The 21,697-nt window shown below is 43.8% G+C and overlaps 1 protein-coding gene across 3 annotated transcripts in view; it reads left to right on the top strand.

Annotated features, from left to right (window-relative positions):
• The window catches only part of OTULINL (OTU deubiquitinase with linear linkage specificity like), a 96,688-nt gene that overhangs the window by 36,956 nt on the left and 38,035 nt on the right, over window positions 1-21,697 (top strand). For 2 of the 3 annotated variants that reach the window (XM_040433119.1, XM_040433118.1), the window contains exons 5-6: window positions 14,219-14,368; window positions 19,813-19,941. In XM_040433119.1, coding sequence (XP_040289053.1) covers window positions 14,219-14,368; window positions 19,813-19,941 — 279 coding nt within the window. The remainder of the gene's footprint in view (window positions 1-14,218; window positions 14,369-19,812; window positions 19,942-21,697) is intronic. The other variant, XM_040433121.1, reaches the window with a different exon arrangement.

The raw sequence follows: 21,697 nt of genomic DNA, 5'->3' as shown, positions 1-21,697 counted from the left end.
GGTCATTTATAGGTAATTTTTTATTATGTAAGCCCCTCAAAGTGACTTCAGAATTGAATTGGTCCTCAAAAAAGTGGGTTTTGGAAGTTTTCTTAAAAATTTGAAAAATTGCTTCTAAAATTCTAAGCCTTCTAATGTCCTAAAAAAAATAAAACAACATTTACAAAATGATGGCAGCATAAAGTAGACATATGGTGTGTTCTGCCAACCTTACACATTCACAGGAGAATGAGTTGACAGGCAGCTAAACTCTTCCTAACAATTCACTGAGGTAGACGCTAGGGGTCCTTTACAGCTTTTATTGAAAGGATAAGTGTAAAACTACAACAAGAAATATAACATTGCTTACTATGAGGCAAATATATACATGACACAGTTTAATAAGAGCACATGTAAACACAAACATAGAAATACATATGGCATGAATAAGACAGATGTAGGCAAGATGGCTGACTAACCATGAGGGAGGCTGACTGCATAGTACTAACATGGGTACAGCAAAGAGCACAGCAATACAAAGATAACCAGTGACGGATGAGTAGGAAGGTAGTAAGACTCACCGACGGTGCTATGGTAGGGTTAAACATCAGGATGAGGCTAATGGTGGAGAGAGACAGACGATCACATTTGCATTTTCCGTTTGTATATGTATTTCGCCATAGTGATCTGCACCCACAGGCAGGTTGTGCTGACCCAACCCCTTATTTTTTTCTTTGTAGTATATATTGGAGGCGTGGCGATCTCCTTGGAGTCATTGCACACCTGACCAGTTAATCTGTCCTTGAGGCTGGTTTTAAAGTCAGTATAAAACTGAGTCTGCTTGTATAGAACCTACCATTAGCCATCTGGCTCCAGGAGAAGTGTATGGTGGGTTCAGCATGCATGTTGGTACTTGCATCCCTGGATCCGATGAAAGCTGTAATGGCACCGGACGGGGTTACTAGCAAAGTGTACTTGGCTTGCATGCTGACCTGCATTCCCTGGATTTTATGTGGCTGTCATGGCCCATGAACAGGTAGGAACAAGAGTTAGGGACCACTCATGAGACGACCTTGACGCGGTGAGTGGCTTACTATGCTTTGGCCAAAATATAAACCAATGTCTCATCCAGCATGGAGGGCAGAGTGCTGGATGTAGTGTGCGATCACATTTGCATTTTCCGTTTGTATATGTATTTCGCCATAGTGATCTGCACCCACAGGCAGGTTGTGCTGACCCAACCCCTTATTTTTTTCTTTGTAGTATATATTGGAGGCGTGGCGATCTCCTTGGAGTCATTGCACACCTGACCAGTTAATCTGTCCTTGAGGCTGGTTTTAAAGTCAGTATAAAACTGAGTCTGCTTGTATAGAACCTACCATTAGCCATCTGGCTCCAGGAGAAGTGTATGGTGGGTTCAGCATGCATGTTGGTACTTGCATCCCTGGATCCGATGAAAGCTGTAATGGCACCGGACGGGGTTACAAGCAAAGTGTACTTGGCTTGCATGCTGACCTGCATTCCCTGGATTTTATGTGGCTGTCATGGCCCATGAACAGGTAGGAACAAGAGTTAGGGACCACTCATGAGACGACCTTGACGCGGTGAGTGGCTTACTATGCTTTGGCCAAAATATAAACCAATGTCTCATCCAGCATGGAGGGCAGAGTGCTGGATGTAGTGTGCGATCACATTTGCATTTTCCGTTTGTATATGTATTTCGCCATAGTGATCTGCACCCACAGGCAGGTTGTGCTGACCCAACCCCTTATTTTTTTCTTTGTAGTATATATTGGAGGCGTGGCGATCTCCTTGGAGTCATTGCACACCTGACCAGTTAATCTGTCCTTGAGGCTGGTTTTAAAGTCAGTATAAAACTGAGTCTGCTTGTATAGAACCTACCATTAGCCATCTGGCTCCAGGAGAAGTGTATGGTGGGTTCAGCATGCATGTTGGTAGTAGCATCCCTGGATCCGATGAAAGCTGTAATGGCACCGGACGGGGTTACAAGCAAAGTGTACTTGGCTTGCATGCTGACCTGCATTCCCTGGATTTTATGTGGCTGTCATGGCCCATGAACAGGTAGGAACAAGAGTTAGGGACCACTCATGAGACGACCTTGACGCGGTGAGTGGCTTACTATGCTTTGGCCAAAATATAAACCAATGTCTCATCCAGCATGGAGGGCAGAGTGCTGGATGTAGTGTGCGATCACATTTGCATTTTCCGTTTGTATATGTATTTCGCCATAGTGATCTGCACCCACAGGCAGGTTGTGCTGACCCAACCCCTTATTTTTTTCTTTATAGAAATACATATGGCATGAATAAGACAGATGTAGGCAAGATGGCTGACTAACCATGAGGGAGGCTGACTGCATAGTACTAACATGGGTACAGCAAAGAGCACAGCAATACAAAGATAACCAGTGAGGGATGAGTAGGAAGGTAGTAAGACTCACCGACGGTGCTATGGTAGGGTTAAACATCAGGATGAGGCTAATGGTGGAGAGAGACAGACAACATGTCCGGCTTCCATGAGGACAAGTTGGCCTCTGCAAGAAGAAGGGGCAGGGCCCAAGGGCCTGATGGGAAAACTAAGGTAGCTGGAATAGCCAAACTTAAGAGAGGTCAGCAGAAGCTAATTACTAGTATAGGAAATGGTATAAAACCGAGCTGCATCAAGACAGTAGATGGCGGTGTTGGCAAAGTAATTAGCAAGGGCAATACATTACAATAGGGAATATGAAACACATACAATAAAACAGATATTAATGCTTGCGAAGGCATGACACTCCCCATCTTGTATCTAGGGATACCATATATAACTTGAACTAAGAGATCAACAAGATTAGTTCAGAAACGGGTCTGAGAAACAGCTTTCCGCCTTGCCTGGGAATCTTGACCTTCACTTTTCTGACTTTCACATGTTGGCTTCGGAACACTTTAGTCACCAATCCTGAAGGCCACTCATTCCTCTTTGACTGAGTGTCTTTTACTAAAACAATATTTCCAGGCTCTATGTTGGGTTTACTGGCCTGCCAATTGTCTATTGTCTGTAAAGTGGAAAGATACTGCTTTCTTCATTTGTCCCAGAAAAGATCTACTAGCATTTGAACCCTCTTCCACTGGGATTTGTATAAGTCTTTGGCAGTAAACTCACAGGAAGGAACTGTAGCAACATTAATCTTCTGGGTAAGAAGAGTGGAAGGAGTAAGCAAAAGTAGATCCTCTGGATCATTAGATATGGAAGTCAATAGTCTTGCATTGAATATGGCTACTACCTCAGCCATGAAGGTTGTGAGAGTCTCATGGGTGAGCCTTGAAGTGCCGAGCTGCAGAAAGATAGAATCGAGAATTCTGCAGACAATGCCGATCTTGCACTCCCAAGCACCTCCCATGTGAAATGAGTGAGGTGGGTTAAATGTCCAGGTTCAACCTTATACAGAAAGGTGTCTCTCTACCTGGTTGACATCAAGGTATGAGAGAATGTCCAGTTCTTTACAAGCTCCAACAAAGTTGGTTCCCCTATTTCTGATAGAAATGAAACATCTGAGGGGATTTTTTAAACTGAATATGTCCAATGACTCTATAACTTCTATATTTACGGCTCGAATGCACATGCATGTGAATATTACAGTCCAACCCTTGCTGTTATCGTGACCTCCTTATGTGTGTCGTGTGGTAACAGACCAGGGATCAAACACATCAAGACACACATTAGTGAAAGGAAGTTCTGTACTGAGATGGTCTGCAGGAGGTTCAGAGACATATTTTGTGATTGGCATTTACAGCAGAGTTTCTGGCAGGTGATACAGTTATACATGACTTTACTTACAAGTCTCTTGGCTCCTATTATCCAGAATCCGGCTGCACGTAGAACTCCTTAAGTTATCATGCGTAGGTCTAGTTCTAATGTAATCAGATCTGCTAGCTCTATGGCGAGAACAGCAGCACAGAGTTCCAGTCTAGGTATGGTGGGTTCTGGACACGGCGCCAGCTTAGCTTTAACCATCACAAACCCAATGTAGACGTGACCTGTAACGTCTATGGTTTTCAAGTAAGCAACTGCAGCTATAGCTTTAACTGAGGCATCCCAAAATACACACACCCTTCTAGAGTGAACTTCTGCATGGGTGATGTGTGTGTATGGCCTATGAATGTGTAAGTCAGATAATGCCTTCAGAGAGTCTCTCCATGTTACCCACAATGCTTCTTTTTCAGGGGAAAGAGGGTTGTCCCAATCACTTGAGTCTGCAGTTAGTTCTCGGAGAAAGGTCTTACCTTGGATGGTCACAGGCGCATAAAATCCAAGGGGATCGTATAGACTGTTGATAGTGGACAAGACACCTCGTCGTGTGAAGGGTCTTTTGTCTGAGTCGACTTGAAAAGTGAATGTATCAGACTTGAGGTCCCAATTGAGCCCTAGACTGCGCTGTATGGGTAGAGAGTCTGTAGCTAGGTCCAGGTCTTTCAAATCGCTGGCGTAGTCTTGAGTGGGGAAGGCCTCCATAACAATCTTGCTGTTAGAGGCTATCTTGTGCAGTCTGAGATTAGAACCTGCTAGCACGCTCTGAGTCTTTTTGAGCCGGCTTATTGCAGCTTCAGGAGATGGGAGTGATTTAGACCATCATCTGCATCGAAGTCTCATTCAACAAACTGCGCCACATACTCATCTGAGTCTTTCCCACTTTCTTGAGCAGGCCGTCTTAGTCCATAAATAGCTACTGCGGGAGACAGGCTGTTGCCAAAAACATGTACTTTCATATGGTATTCTATAATGTCCTTGCTAGGGTTGTTATCTCTGAACCAGAAGAACCGCTGAAAATTCCTATGCTCTTCCTTAACAAGAAAGCAGTGAATGTTGTATATCAGCAATTATGGCAATTGATTCATTCTGGAATCTGATGAGAACACCAATAAGGTGTTGTTGAGGTCAGGTCCTGTTAAAAGAACACCATTAAGGAAGACTCCTTAATACTGGGAGCTGGAGTCAAACACCACACGTATCTGTCCTGGCTTCTTGGGGTGGTAGACACCAAATATTGGTAGATATCAGCATTTTTCCCTCTCTTTCAGGGGTGGAGTTACCTCTGCATGGCCATTTTCAAATATTTTGCCCATGAATGAAAAGAAGTGTTCTCCCATTTCCGGCTTTTTTTTGAAATTGTGCTTTAAAAAAGCAAGGTGTTTTAATGGTTGCTCTCTGTTGTTGGGAAGAGAGGGTTTCTGTGTTTTGAAAGGTAAGGGCGCTACCCAGCTATTTGTCTCATCTTTGTGAAATCCCTGTTCCATTATCTTGAGGAAGGTTTTATCTTCAATATAGTAAGTTATTTTATGATCTTCCTTTGTCCTTTGGAAGACAGTGCACTCTAGGTGATCGCTGTCACTGTCACACGAGCAGTCTCTGGTGTAACTACCTTCCATGATGTTTGGATGTAGAGAGTTGACAAGTTTCTCCTTTACAAGAAATTAGTTAGGACAAGGTTGGAAAATGGATGGACGTCTGCTCTCCAGTGTGTAAAACTTACCAGGAAAGGTTAAAGGACCTTAATATGTATAGCTTGGAAGAAAGAAGAGACAGAGGGGATATGATAGAAACTTTTAAATACATAAAGGGAATCAACTCGGTAAAGGAGGAGAGCATATTTAAAAGAAGAAAAACTACCACAAGAGGACACAGTTTTAAATTAGAGGGGCAAAGGTTTAAAAGTAATATAAGGAAGTATTACTTTACTGAGAGAGTAGTGGATGCATGGAATAGCCTTCCTGCAGAAGTGGTAGCTGCAAATACAGTGAAGGAGTTTAAGCATGCATGGGATAGGCATAAGGCTATCCTTCATATAAGATAGGGCCAGGGACTATTCATAGGATTCAGATATATTGGGCAGACTAGATGGGCCAAATGGTTCTTATCTGCCGACACATTCTATGTTTCTATGTTTGTATAGAAAGAGTTCACAGTGTTTGGCTTGTGAATGTTTCCTAGGCAATTGTCTCCTACAATGACGCACCCTAAGTTTAGCTTCTGAGCATATGGGGAATTCCGAGGGCCATTTATTTGTTTTCTCACCTTGTGGACACTGATGATATCTCTCCCAAGCAGAAGGACTATCTTGGCTTGGGGATCAAGTGTAGGGATGAGATGTGCTATGATTTTCAAGTGTCCGTGGTGGAATGCTGCCTCTGGTGTGGGAATTTGCTCCCTGTTGTTTGGGATATGATTGCATTCAAATACTTTAGGAAGAGACAGGGATGTTTGACCATCTAGAGATTCAATTTGATAGCCGGTGGCCCTTCTCCCTGTTTCTTCACTCATGCCAGTATATGTTTTAAGTGAATAGGAAGAGCCGAGTCCCTTGATCTTAAAGATGTGAAAGAAAACTGAGCTAGCGAGTGATCTATTACTTTGATCATCAAGGATGGCATACAGTCTTAGAGCCTGTTCTTTGTGGCCTATGGGGTAAACTGTAACGAGACAAATCTTGGAGCAGGATTGCTCCCCACAGACCTGAGTACATTGGGGTGTCACTTCAGGAGGTGCAGCATCTTTCTCCTCCCTGCCGTGCTCTGTGGTGTAGTCTGAAGGTGTAAGGGTCCATGGTGCTGGCCCTGGGTGTAGAGCTGTATTGTGTACTTGGCTGTTCCACTCCGAGCAGGTAATGCTAGTTTTGTAGTCTTTAGCTAGGTAAATCGTCTTTTGTGAGGGCCCTTTCAGTCTCTGCACTACTGTAAGTTTTATGTGAAGAATCTGTAGGAGATACATTTGTTTTGTGTACGGTGATAGGTGTGCTTTTGAGATTACGGACTAAAGCCGGCTTACCTGACTTTGTATAAGCAGAATCAAACATAGAGAAGTCAAAGCTAGGATCATTTCTAGTCTTTGCCTGCTGGTGTACAAAGTCTACAAAGAAAGAAAATGGAGGAAACAAGACATTGTGTCATTGTTTGTAGTTAGAGCCTTTGTTGAGCCACTTCTCTTGCAGTATTTATGGTTGCTTCTGTACTATGGATTTAATACCACGGGCTGTGTCTTGGGATGTGAGGCCTAGCAGGTCTCCTTCTGCCTTGACGACTTGGAGTTCCATCAGTAGGTCACCTAACTCTCTTAACAGGTGGAAAAAAAACTTTGTTAGGAATTTTAGGAAAATCCTCTACATTTTTAAAGAGTGATTCCTCTATCATTTCCGGGGTGCCATAACACTCGTCGAGCCTCTCCCATATCATGTCTAAGCCTCTGCTTGGGTAGTTGATGTTGATATCTCTGATGTGCCTTGCATGTTCTGCTGACTAGTTTCCTAGCCACTTGACTAACAGATCGGTCTCTTCACTTGCGGAGAGGTCTAGGCCGGCAGTCGCATTTCTGAATGAAGCTCTCCATGCCCTGTAGCTTTCAGGATGGTCATTAAACTTCGAGAGTCCTTTGGTGAGTAGCTCGTGGTGTGCAAAGAACTTGAGGGAATCTGACAGTTCTTGGTCTCTGCGTGAGTGATCTGGGGATGCGCCGCCACCCGATCCTTACATCTGGAAGGCAGTCACTGTGTTGCAGGAACTTGCTGGTTTGGGTGCATGTTGCACTGAGGATGGGATGCAGACGGAATTACTCTCTTGCTTAAAGTAGAGTGTTTGGTCAGCAGAGGTTGCCGGCTGTGTGACAATTTCTTGTTGTGGCTTACCAGCAGGGGGTGACTCCACTCTTGGTGCTGAATGCAGGTAGTCGTCTGACTTGGAGTGCTGTAGTACATTGTCTGAGGTACGTAGCTAGATGTCACGATGACTAGGTTCAGGCCCAAGTATGTTTCTGAGTCTTTCACTAGTTGGATATGCTGCTTCCTATAAAGCCTGTGCTTCGGCTTCTGCCGCTTCTTTATCCACAGCAAGTTTTTCAAGGTTAGCTTCAAAGAGGGATCTTTGTAGTTCTCTTTCAGCTTCTAAACGTGCCTTTTTCATTTCCAACTCCTTTTCAGCAAAGGCAGCTCTCACTTTTGCTGCTTCTGCCCTTGCCCTGGAAGTGGCAATTGCGGTGCTGCTCACTGACCTCCTTGAGGCTCCTGAGCCTATATGGGAACGTGTTGCATATTTCTCAGATCTTTTGTCTGACATGATGTCTGTTTGCGGGCTTGACTGCTGCAATTGTTACTTGTTGCTGTGTTGCTGAACGGTGGAACCACGTGGGGATAGTGTACCGCTGTTCGACCTGTGAGGTGCTATACTTCTGCGTAGCGATCTGAAGGCAGCAGGGAAGAGTGTGCAGGAGGCGTCTGTAGGAAGTCTCGCTGACCAGGGATCAATGACATGCTATCCAGCCTGGGTGCGGTAGCTTCCGCTTACTGATCGGGGATCAGTGTCCTGTTCTTCAACCCCATCTAATAGTAGTCATTTTACTGTTCTGCCACCCTCACATGTTGACAGAAGAATGAGTTGAAAGGCAGCTAAACTCTTTCCTAACAATTCACTGAGGTAGACGCTGAGGGTCCTTTACAGATTTTATTGAAAGGATCAGTGTAAAACTACAAGAAATATAACATTGCTTACTATGAGGCAAATATATACATGACACAATATAATAAGAGCACATGTAAACACAAACATAGATATACAAATGGCATGAATAAGACAGATGTAGGCAAGACTGCATAGTACTAGCGTGGGTACAGCAAAGAAGACATCAATACGAAGATAACCAGTGTGGGATGAGTAGAAAGGTAGTAAGACTCACAGACTGTGCTATGGTAGGGTTAGGGTTGCCACCCGTATGGGATTGACCCGGACAGTCCGGGTTTGTAATCCTGTGCCCGGGTACAAGGCTTTCTCAGACCCGGGCACAGGAAGATTCATGCAGAGACTCTCTTCTACTCTTGCCTGCCCAGTCTGCCCTCAACTGTCAATTGTCATCACAGCTGGCGGTGAGTGAGCGTGATCATCAGTGATGTCAGACTGAGTCAGGCAGTCAGCGGCGGCTGCTGCCAGCGATGAGCAGGACAGGACTGTCAGTCAGCAGTGGAGGAGGTCAGCTGACTGAGCCTGTCACTGCCTGCCGGCGCGAGATCAGCTGAGCGACAGAGCGAGCCGCAGCACTGTGTCTGAGTGAGAGTGACTGCGTAACTGTGCAATGCATGTGTGCAGGAATTTAGGAAGGATTAAAGAATAGGATAGGAATAGTGGCAGACGTGGCAGTGCCTGTGACCTGGAGGCTGCCACTGGACTGGAGCTGTGACTGCATACTGCGCAGCATGTGTGTAAAGGGCAGGCAGCTCTCTAAAGAAGCATTCCTCTCCCTCCCTCTCCTTCTCTCTGCTAGTCAGTACTAGAGGAAGTGACATCAGAGAGGGAGGGAGTCTGGGAAAGGAGAAATCATTCTCTGGCAGCCGCCTGCTCATGGAGCTGCTCCACTCCAGGCAGCTCTTCTTTTCATCTGAGAAAGGTATTTAAAACATTTGAAGATCGTTTTTAATAAAAAAAATATTAATTGGAAGGGGGGGGGGGCACACACGCCACTTGTTAGTATTGCACATAAAACATGCCCCCATAAAAAAAATGCCACAGGTAACCAGTGACATGTTTTGTGGGGGCATCTTTTATGTGCAATAATACATATCGTCCAAATACAGACATTCAAATTTCATGTTAGTGCAAAATCTATTTTATTGATAGTTGTCGTCCAATCGACAAGTGCTTTTGGGGCCGTGCAGGGTCCCCTTCATCAGGCCCAGAAATGCACTTGTCGTTTCAATGACAACTATCAATAAAATGGATTTTCACTATAGATGTACCCCCAAACTACTGATACCGATACTAATATCGCTGCCGATACAGAGTATTTGGGCGAGTACTTGTACTCGCCCAAATGCTCCGATACCTTCCCCGATATTGGACCTTCCGGTTGGAGGGAGATGTTGCTCTGACTGGCAGCGCCAAGGGAGCATACAGCCGACTTCCTTTCCAGTCAGGAAGTCGGGAGGTGGGTTATCATCCGCCTCCTGGCTTCTTGATTAGCTAGAAAGCCTGCTTCACTTGTTGCTAGGCAGCCTAACCAATCAGCAAGCTGGGCAGTATGTCATGACTCGCGTCCTGGCCTACAAAAAAGTGGTACGCTCTCTGCAAAAAAGTCAATCCGGCTTCCTAGCCAATCACGAAGCGGATTGAAATCATGACTCACCGCCCCTCTTCTTGATTGGTCAGGAAGCTAGGTTGCCTCTGAAGCGGGTGTTCTTTCACTTGAACGCCGTCTTCACTGGAAAGCAGGAAGCCAGGTGATGGGTCATGATCCACTGCCCGCGTGCATAGTGTATACGTTACCCAAAAAATTGCCACGAGGTGCTAAAGTGTTCGGGTTTGGCTTGAAGAAAAGGTGGCAACCCTAGGTAGGGTTAAACATCAGGATGAGGCTAATGGTGGAGAGAGACAGACAACATGTCTGGCTTCCATGAGGACAAGATGGCTTCTGCAATAAGAAGGGGCAGGGCCCAAGGGGCTGATGGGAAAACTAAGGTGGCTGGAATAGCCAAACTTAAGACAGGTCAGCAGAAGCTAATTACTAGTATAGGAAATGGTGTAAAACCGAGCTGCATCAAGACAGTAGATGGCGCTGTTGGCAAAGTAATTAGCAGGGGCAATACATTACAATAGGGAATATGAAATGCAGACAATAAAACAAATATTAATGCTTGCGAAGGCATGGCATGGTGAATGTTAAAGGGGTTGTCTCACTGGCAATTATCATGTAGAGAAAGTTAATACAAGGCACTTACTAATGTATTATGATTGTCCATATTGTCTTTTTTGCTGGCTAGATTCATTTTTTTAATCACATTATACCCTGCTTCCATGTTTCCATGGTTACGACCACCCTGCAATCCATCAACCAATGTTGCCAATGTCACGTCATCTTCCTCAGGGGAAGCTGACGCGAAACAAGTGTCGGGGTCTCTCGGAGGTGCCAAGTGAATCATGGTTTTTTATCTAGGTGGGGGAGCCACATGGTTTGATTTTGTATTTATTTATACTTGTTATTCCATCCCACCTTTTCCACCACTTGCAATGCTATAACTTGATGTCCCGGTGTGTTTTGTGCACTCTCCATGTGGTTGTGTTTGTCTTTGCCATTTATGCATTTATTTGTCAAGGAGGCGGTCCTATCAGTGATTGTCAGCTATCTCTGTGTTTTCAGTCATAGAGGGAAGGCTGTCAAGCACTGATAAGACAACCTCCTTGACTTCAAAGCCCAGAATTAAGAGGAATTTAAATGTATAATTTGCAATCTTTTCAGAATTTCTTTCCACAAAACTATACATTAATCTGTTCAGATGCTCCTGCTCCATAACATGTTGCCTGTAACTCAAACACCATGTTCCACCTTACAGGTTCCCTTTAATTCACTGCAGGCCACATATATATATATAATATACTGGTGCTACATTATTTTCTTGAGTAGATTGCCATATTGATATATTAAAGAGTAACTAAACTTTAATAAAACATTGTTTAAAACATTTCTAAATAGCCCAGTCCAGGATTTAGCTGAGCGGAGCGGGCTCCTGTCTGTGCTGGCTCCAATCAGCTGAAATCTCTGCATAGCACATTGGAGACCCTGTACCGATGTGCTATGCAGAGCTTTCACCTGAGCTTAGTGGGCACAGGCAGTAGCCCACTCCGCTCAGCTTAACCCTGTCATAGCACATCGGTACAGGGTACAGGGTACCGATGTGCTATGCAAGAATGTATAATCACAGGGTACCACCTGCCATAAAACGTAGCCTTTATTGTATAATACGTATTATACAATGAAGGCTACGTTTTATGGCAGGTGGTACCCTGTGATTATACAATTTATACATACCATCCGTGTTTATTCTCCCTCTGACAGGATATCGTCTTAGCTGTGATTATATGCAAGAATGTAGCCTAGCTGAGATGGGCACAGGCAGAAGCAGCGATGTGATATGTGATCCTACCTGTGCAGCCCCAGTGAAATCCATACTCCAATACAGCGCTGATAGGTCAGCGTTGTACTAGAATACTGTTTCTAAAGCACAATAGGCACCCAGGACTTTGGGTGCTTATTTGGGTAGGAAAACTGCAAAATGAATATTATCTATACAGGGAGTGCAGAATTATTAGGCAAGTTGTATTCTTGAGGATTAATTTTATTATTGAACAACAACCATGTTCTCAATGAACCTAAAAAACTCATTAATATCAAAGCTGAATATTTTTGGAAGTAGTTTTTAGTTTGTTTTTAGTTTTAGCTATTTTAGGGGGATATCTGTGTGTGCAGGTGACTATTACTGTGCATAATTATTAGGCAACTTAACAAAAAACAAATATATACCCATTTAAATTATTTATTTTTACCAGTGAAACCAATATAACATCTCAACATTCACAAATATACATTTCTGACATTCAAAAACAAAACAAAAACAAATCAGTGACCAATATAGCCACCTTTCTTTGCAAGGACACTCAAAAGCCTGCCATCCATGGATTCTGTCAGTGTTTTGATCTGTTCACCATCAACATTGCGTGCAGCAGCAACCACAGCCTCCCAGACACTGTTCAGAGAGGTATACTGTTTTCCCTCCTTGTAAATCTCACATTTGATGATGGACCACAGGTTCTCAATGGGGTTCAGATCAGGTGAACAAGGAGGCCATGTCATTAGATTTTCTTCTTTTATACCCTTTCTTGCCAGCCACGCTGTGGAATACTTGGACGCGTGTGATGGAGCATTGTCCTGCATGAAAATCATGTTTTTCTTGAAGGATGCAGACTTCTTCCTGTACCACTGCTTGAAGAAGGTGTCTTCCAGAAACTGGCAGTAGGACTGGGAGTTGAGCTTGACTCCATCCTCAACCGGAAAAGGCCCCACAAGCTCATCTTTGATGATACCAGCCCAAACCAGTACTCCACCTCCACCTTGCTGGCGTCTGAGTCGGACTGGAGCTCTCTGCCCTTTACCAATCCAGCCACGGGCCCATCCATCTGGCCCATCAAGACTCACTCTCATTTCATCAGTCCATAAAACCTTAGAAAAATCAGTCTTGAGATATTTCTTGGCCCAGTCTTGACGTTTCAGCTTGTGTGTCTTGTTCAGTGGTGGTCGTCTTTCAGCCTTTCTTACCTTGGCCGTGTCTCTGAGTATTGCACACCTTGTGCTTTTGGGCACTCCAGTGATGTTGCAGCTCTGAAATATGGCCAAACTGGTGGCAAGTGGCATTTTGGCAGCTGCACGCTTGACTTTTCTCAGTTCATGGGCAGTTATTTTGCGCCTTGGTTTTTCCACACGCTTCTTGCGACCCTGTTGACTATTTTGAATGAAACGCTTGATTGTTCGATGATCACGCTTCAGAAGCTTTGCAATTTTAAGAGTGCTGCATCCCTCTGCAAGATATCTCACTATTTTTGACTTTTCTGAGCCTGTCAAGTCCTTCTTTTGACCCATTTTGCCAAAGGAAAGGAAGTTGCCTAATAATTATGCACACCTGATATAGGGTGTTGATGTCATTAGACCACACCCCTTCTCATTACAGAGATGCACATCACCTAATATGCTTAATTGGTAGTAGGCTTTCGAGCCTATACAGCTTGGAGTAAGACAACATGCATAAAGAGGATGATGTGGTCAAAATACTGATTTGCCTAATAATTCTGCACTCCCTGTACTAATAAAGTATATGAGAAAAATTATTTTTAGGCTTTTTAGAACATTTTTAAGAAAGTTTTATAAAATTTTAGTTAGACTACTTTCACACTCGCGTTTTGGCTTTCCGCTTGTGAGATCCGTTCAGGGCTCTCACAAGCAGTCCAAAACTGATCAGTTTTGCCCTAATGCGTTCTGAATGGAAAAGGATCCGTTCAGAATGCATCAGTTTGCCTCCGATCAGTTTCCCTTCCGCTCTGGAGGCGGACACAAAAACGCTGCCTGCAGCGTTTTGCTGCCCGCTTGACGAAACTGAGCACACAATGTAAGTCAATGGGGACGGATACGTTTTCTCTGACACAATCTGGCACAATAGACAACGGATCCGTCTCCCATTGACTTTCAATGGAGTTCATGACGGATCCGTCTTGGCTATGTTACAGATAATACAAACGGATCTGTTCATGACGGATGCATGCGGTTGTATTATTGTTACAGATCCGTTTTTGCAGATCCATGACGGATCTGCCCAAAACGCGAGTGTGAAAGTACCCTTACTCTTTAAAGACTAAATGTATACCTGTGTATAATGTTATAGGCCTATGAAGATTTGTACTGGAAACATAACATCAAGACCTTACAACCAGTAAAAGAGGATAACTACTGTTTACTTAGGGCTGTCATGTTCCAAGTTTTCAGTCAAGCAATTCCTTTTCCTGGATGGATGAAGGAGAAAGATATCCTAAAGGTACTGTACTTCTATAACACGCATACAATTATTTTATTAAAAAGGAAAACTGTTTAAAGGGTCCCATACACATTAGTGTATTGTTGGCCAAACCAACTGTTCTTAGCAGGTTCGGCTGACAGTCTAATGTGGGTGGGGAGCTCCCAACTCTCTCCTGGGGATTGGAGAAAGTGAATATTTTCATCCAGTCCTTTTGTTCTCCCGGGAGATAAGCTGCCACCAGAAGTGTCTGGCAGTGGTTTTCTCCCCTCTCTCTATTGAATACACACACATATTCCTCTGAGCCAAACTTGTATGTTTATGGGGGAGCCAAGAGGGAGTTGGGAGAGATAGCTGTCATCCAAACAATCATTCGACCGACAGCTGTTGAATATGTATGGTCACTTTAAGACAAAGAAAGAACTCTTACCTTTTGAAAGTTCCTCCATTCTAGTACTGAGGCTCCTGTTTCCATTGGATCAAATGTTATAATGTCACCTCCTGGTCACTTGACCAATGCAGCCATTCACTGACCTCAGCTGTGATACATGCCTGAACCTCTGAGCTCATGTGTCACTTGAAGACACGTCACTGCTGAGGCTAGTGATTGGTAGCAGCAGTTACATCTCCACAGACAGGGTTTCCATGTGCTGGGGCTCACATTTCCATGTTGAGGACCAAAAGTACAGAGACGGGGGACAGGAATCAAATGGTAGGGATGGTGGGGTAGTGAAGTATTATTGCTTTTAACTTTTTGAAAGCGGTTTTTAAAGGGTTTCTATCACTTTGTATCACATAATTAGCTGTCAGACACTAGCGATCTGCTAGTGTCTGCTCTGGCCAACCATCCTACTATAATCGCTTGTGGGGCAGCGGTTTTGCTAAAAAACGAACTTTAATAAATATGCTAATGAGCCTCTAGGTGCTATGTGGGCGTCATTAGCACCTAGAGGCTCCGTCTACCTTCATAAACAGTCGCCGCCCAGCGCGTCCCTCCAGCCCGCCCATCTCCTCCTGAATGCGATCCTCCGTGTGACGCAGCGGACGAATTCTCGCGCATGCGCCGTGCGCGGCTGTATTCGGCCCATTTGAGATGTCTGAGCTAGCGGACGAATTCTCGCGCATGCGCCGTGCGCGGCTGTATTCGGCGCATTTGAGACGTCTGAGCTGGGAGCAGACATTCAATGCGCATGCGCCGAATACAGCCGCGCACGGCGCATGCGCGAGAATTCGTCCGCTGCGTCACACGGAGGATCGCATTCAGGAGGAGATGGGCGGGCTGGAGGGACGCGCTGGGCGGCGACTGTTTATGAAGGTAGACGGAGCCTCTAGGTGCTAATGACGCCCACATAGCACCTAGAGGCTCATTAGCATATTTATTAAAGTTCGTTTTTTAGCAAAACCGCTGCCCCACAAGCGATTATAGTAGGATGGTTGGCCAGAGCAGACACTAGCAGATCGCTAGTGTCTGACAGCTAATTATGTGATACAAAGTGATAGAAACCCTTTAAAGCTTTCTTTTTAAACTTTTTTTATTATTACTGTGTGGCTAACACTTTAAGCAGTTTATGATGCATTTTCTCTATTTTTCTATAGGTGTGAAGTTTTAGATTTCTTTAAAAGTTTGATCAGATTTTGTAATATTTACTGTTGTGAGTTATTTAACTGTCTCTTATTCCAAATATTCTTCAATTCACATACAGTGGGGCATAGATACAGTGCGCTCAGAATCCTTCACTTTTTTTTATGTTGCGGCCTTAAGCTAAAATAAAAAAAAAAGTTTTGCCCCATCAATCTGCACCTAATAACCCATAATGGTAAAGGGAAAACAGAATTCACATCCTAACCATTACATCCCCTTCATTAAACTTGATGGACTTGTGTCTTTTTTCAACCATAATAACTATGTGCCTTTGAATTTTATAAATGTTTGCAAATATAAAAAAAATGAAAAACTGAAATTGCATCTGGACATAAGTATTCATACCCTTGACTATGACATTTAAAATTAAGCTCTGGGTGCCTCCCATTTCTCTTGATCATCTTTGAAGGTCAACTATCACTGCAGCATTCCTCTAATTTGGACTTTATGGAAAAGTGGACAGAAACAAGCCTCTCTTTAGTAAAAGACACATGAAAGTTTGAAAAATAAAAAAATAATACAACGCACCTAAAGGACTCTTCCACTATGAGAAACAAGATTATCTCATCTGATAAAGCCAAAATGAAACTTTTTGTCCTCAATTCTAAGCGTCATCATTGGAAGAAACCAGGGACTGCCCAATTCCATCTCTAAAGTAAAGCATGGTGGTGGCAGCATCATGCTGTGTGGGCTATTTTTCAACAGCTGGGACAGGGAGACTAGTCAGAGTTGAGGGAAAGATGAATGTACAGAGATATTCTGTAGATTGAGAACCTGATCCAGAGTGCTCTGGAGCTCAGACTGGGCCGAAAGTTTACCTTCCAAAAAGACAATTACACAAATGGGCAAAACAACTGTCACGGTCCCACCTGTTACAGGAACTAGAAGATCGAGGAGACTGGCTGCATGTGATTGACAGCCTTTTTGGTTTCACCTTTCTGTGTTGTTGCTGGGGATGACCACACCTCTTGTCTCAGGTGTAGCTTAAGTGGTCATTCCTTCTCCTCTATTTAATTCAGCCTCACCCATCATGATATGCGGTTGATAGCTCTTTGTTTGTGGAAGTCCTGGTGTTGGTTGTCTCTGCGTTCCTGCTCATCTGCATACTTCTGGGAGTTAAGTTTATCTTCTTTGCTATTTGTTGTTTTCCCCTACCTGCTGATATTAGGCCTGAGGGGGTCTCCTATTTCTTCATCTGGGAAGGAATAGGCCATCCATGTCCTGACACTATCTGCAGGGCCCTGTTAGGGTTAGCTAGGGCTTAGGTTCCTGTGAATGAACATTCCTACCATCTAGGTCTGTTCATACTGATAGCAGTCAGGGCTCAGCGTAGGGACTCACTAGGTGTGACCCTTTCCCTAGGTTCCAGGCCTAATGCCTTTTACCTTCCCTTCTGTGTTCCGTGTGGAGTGTATTTACCACACTGCGCCGTAACAACAACAACATAGGAGTGGTTAGGAACAATACTGTGAATGTCTTTGAGTGGCCTAACCAGAGCCCTGACTTGAACCCTATCGAACTTCTCTGGAATCCTGAAAATGCACAAACCAAAATTAAAGTGGCACATTCCATACACATAAAGACAAAAACTCACTGAAAAAAGTGGCCTAAACGGGTGAAAATGCTCCAAACCCAGACACTGTAGCGTGTCTATAACCGGGGGAGCAATTCCACCACATGCGGTCCGCAGATAACGGCAATCCCCAGAAAAGAAATGCGTACAATGGAGGATGCCGGGGCGGACCGCATGCACCACAAGGACATCTTACACAAAATGATACATTGTGCAGATGAAAAAATATACATACACAAATCACTGCAAAAAATGCACCAAAATGATACGCAACTGACAATACTAGTTAATTCCTCAAGACGATGTTAAAAGCTGAGAACTTTGCCAATATCTTCCAGTCAGGAACATATCGGAGCCCCTCATGCACCACGTCACGGTGTCTCAGCACGCATGGGGTCCTACCACTCAACTGCCCGTGGTGTGTGAACAGGGTCTGAACAGTTCTAGAAACCAGCTCACAGCCAGACTCTCACAGGCTTCCATAGTGGTATCACCAATGCACTGTGAGGTAGAATAAAGCTGTGAGCCGCACCCACAACAGACCATGTGACACAGAAGCTACCAAGTGCAAAAGAACGTTACCAACAAAATAAAGTGGCACATTCCATACACATAAAGACAAAAACTCACTGAAAAAAGTGGCCTCAACGGGTGTAAATGCTCCAAACCCAGACACTGTATCGTGTAACCGGGGGAGCAATTTCTCCCCCGGTTATAGACATGCTACAGTGTCTGGGTTTGGAGCATTTTCACCTGTTTAGGCCACTTTTTTCACTGAGAAATCCTGAAAATGGCTTTACACTGATGGTCCTTATCCAAACAGACAGAGCTTGAGAGGATCTACAGAGAAGAATAGCAGAAAATCCACAAATGCAGGTGTGCAAACCTTGTGGCATCATACTCAAAAAGACTAGAGACTGTATTTGTTGCCAAAGGGGCTTCAACTAAGTTCTGAGTAAAGGGTCTGAAAATACTTACCACAATGCAATATTTTCATTTTATCCTTTTCAATAAATAAGAGAAGATTTTCAACATTTTGTTTTCAATTTGGCATTATGGGGCATTGAGCGAAGAATGATATTTTACCCCAAGGCCATTTAAAGAGGTTGTGCCACAAACTACTTTTCATTGTAAAGTTTATTTTAATCACACCAAATTTGCGGTTAGTTTGTCATGTGCCTGCTGTCCCTTCAGGACAGGGCAGTGACATATGTCCTGACATCAGCAGTATCATGTGATACTAACCACGCCCATTGTTCTTACCAATGACCCATCCTAAGGCCTCATGCACAAGAAACGTATTTTCTTTCTATGTCCGTTCCATTCATTTCAATGGGTCCGCAAAAAAATTGGAAGGTACTCTGTGTGCATTCCATTTCCGTATGTCCGTATTTCTGTTCCGCAAAATAGAACATGTCCTATTATTGTCCGCATTACGGACAAGGACAGTACTGTTCTATTAGGCACCAGCCGTTCCGCAAAATACGGAATGCACACGGATGTCATCCGTATTTTTTGCGGACCGCAAAATACATGCGGTCATGTGCATGAGACCTAAGTCTCCAATGCAGGCTGTAACATACAGCAACTAAATATTAAAACAGATTTGCCACAAGGGCAAGTATAGGCTAATAACTTCAGAATAAGGCCGAATGCACACGGCCGTGAAACACGGCCTGGCATCCTGCTGACAGCAGGAGCGCACGGCATCATTGGTTGCTATGACGCTGTGCGCTTCATGCCGCCGCTGCACTACAGTAATACACTTGTGTGATCTATACGAGTGAATTACTGTAGTGCAGCGGCTGCATGAAGCGCACGGCGTCATAGCAACCAATGACGCCGTGCGCTCCTGCTGTCAGCAGGATGCCAGGCCAGGATACCACGGACCGCTCACGACCGTGTTCCACAGCCGTGTGCATTTAGCCTAAGGTAGTTTTCATAAATGGTGGTATTAACTGCAATATCTGTTGAATAGGATACTTTTTTATTAGTTGCATAACCCCTGGCCATGGAACAGCTGAGAAGCCAATTGTTGTATTACTTTTGGTCCCTTGACGCCGTGCGCTCCTGCTGTCAGCAGGATACCAGGCCAGGATACCACGGACCGCTCACGTCCGTGTTCCACAGCCGTGTGCATTTAGCCTAAGGTAGTTTTCATAAATGGTGGTATTAACTGCAATATCTGTTGAATAGGATACTTTTTTATTAGTTGCACAACCCCTTTTAATGTCTGTTTTGTTCTTACAGCTTCCTGAAAAGCTCCTATATTCTCAAGGATGTAACTGGATACAGCAATTCAGCTTTGGTACAGAAAAATACGCTGGTCCAAAAGTCTATGGGAAGTTGCGCAGCTGTTTAGAACTTTTAAAAAATGAGGTAATTAAATAGGAGAAAGAAACATATCACAATTTAATAGACTCTGGCCATTTTTGCCATATAATCACAGACTGACTTGCATATGACCAGTGTCGGACTGGGGTACCACGGGCCCACCAGTAAAATTTATTTTGGAGGCCCACCAAACGGATACATTCAAATATAATAAATAATTCAACAAGTTTTTTATATGAACATAGGCTGGTTGAGGTGCTGTACATTGAATATATGTATGTAGTGCAGTAAATCTAATGTGTTATGTGCCACTTGTGCAGGGGGTGAGAGACTAGGGGCCCACCTTGCTCAGGGTCCCACCAGGGAATTCACCTGTACCCCTGTAGGCCAGTCCGAGCCTGCATATGACCATCTGAAAGTGATATTAATCCCTGGAGCTATTATGGTTGACAGGATGTACTCATAGGAACCCACAAAATGCTGCTCACCTTATGACCATTTTTGACATTTCTGTTGGAACATTTGTGTGATTGGTCAAACTACAGTATATTTGGTAAAACTAAAAATATCCATCTAAACATGCAGACATGTGAGAAGAATTTTTTACAAAATATCTCCTGTAAATTACACTAAAGCAGGCAGGTTAATATATGTAGAGGTTTTATATATAGAGAGAGGTAAACTATTCTTATGCCCTCAGTTGTCCTCGAACATGAAGAAGACAGAACACTCATGTATTACTGACATTGTGTGTGATTTTACTGATCCAACGATACCGTGTTTCAGCTGTGTAAGCCTTTTTATAGGGTTAAGTACTGATTGAGGAGCTGAGACAGACAGGCCCTCCGGATGCGGATGTTCAAGCACACACCTGTGTATTTGTACATACAGTGAAGTCCATAAATATTGGGACATCAACATATTTCTAACATTTTTGGCTCTATACACCACCACAATAGATTTGAAATGAAACAAAAAAGATATCCTTTAACTGCAGACTGTCAGCTTTAATTTGAGGGTATATACATCCAAATCAGGTGAACGATGTAGGAATTAAAACAGTTTTCGTATGTGCCTCCCACTTGTTAAGGGACCAAAAGTAATACAACAATTGGCTTCTCAGCTGTTCCATGGCCAGGTGTGAGTTTTTCCCTCATTATCCCAATTACAATGAGCAGATAAAAGGTCCAGAGTTCATTTCAAGTGTGCTATTTGCATTTGGAATCTGTTGCTGTCAACTCTCAAGATGAGATCCAAAGAGCTCATCAATGAAGCAAGCCATCATTAGGCTGAAAAAAACAAAACAAACCCATCAGAGAGATAGCAAAAACATTAGGCGTGGCCAAAACAACTGTTTGGAACATTCTTAAAAAGAAGGAATGCACCAGTGAGCTCAGCAACACCAAAAGAACCGGAAGACCACGGAAAACAACTGTGGTGGATGACTGAAGAATTATTTCCCTGGTGAAGAAAACACCCTTCACAACAGTTGGCCAGATCAAGAACACTCTCCAGGAGGTAGGCGTATGTGTGTCAAAGTCAAAAATCAAGAGAAGACTTCACCAGAGTGAATACAGAGGGTTCACCACAAGATATAAACCATTGGTGAGCCTCAAAAACAGGAAGGCCAGATTAGAGTTTCCTAAACGACATCTAAAAAAGCCTTCACAGTTTTGGAACAACATCCTATGGACAGATGAGACCAAGATCAACTTGAACCAGAGTCATGAGAAGAGAAGAGTATGGAGAAGGAAAGGAACTGCTCATGATCCTAAGCATACCACCTCATCAGTGAAGCATG

This window comes from Bufo bufo, chromosome 5, assembly GCF_905171765.1.
Source record: "Bufo bufo chromosome 5, aBufBuf1.1, whole genome shotgun sequence".
In the NCBI taxonomy this organism is placed as follows: Eukaryota; Metazoa; Chordata; class Amphibia; order Anura; family Bufonidae; genus Bufo; species Bufo bufo.
This window is presented reverse-complemented; position numbering and strand designations above follow the sequence as displayed.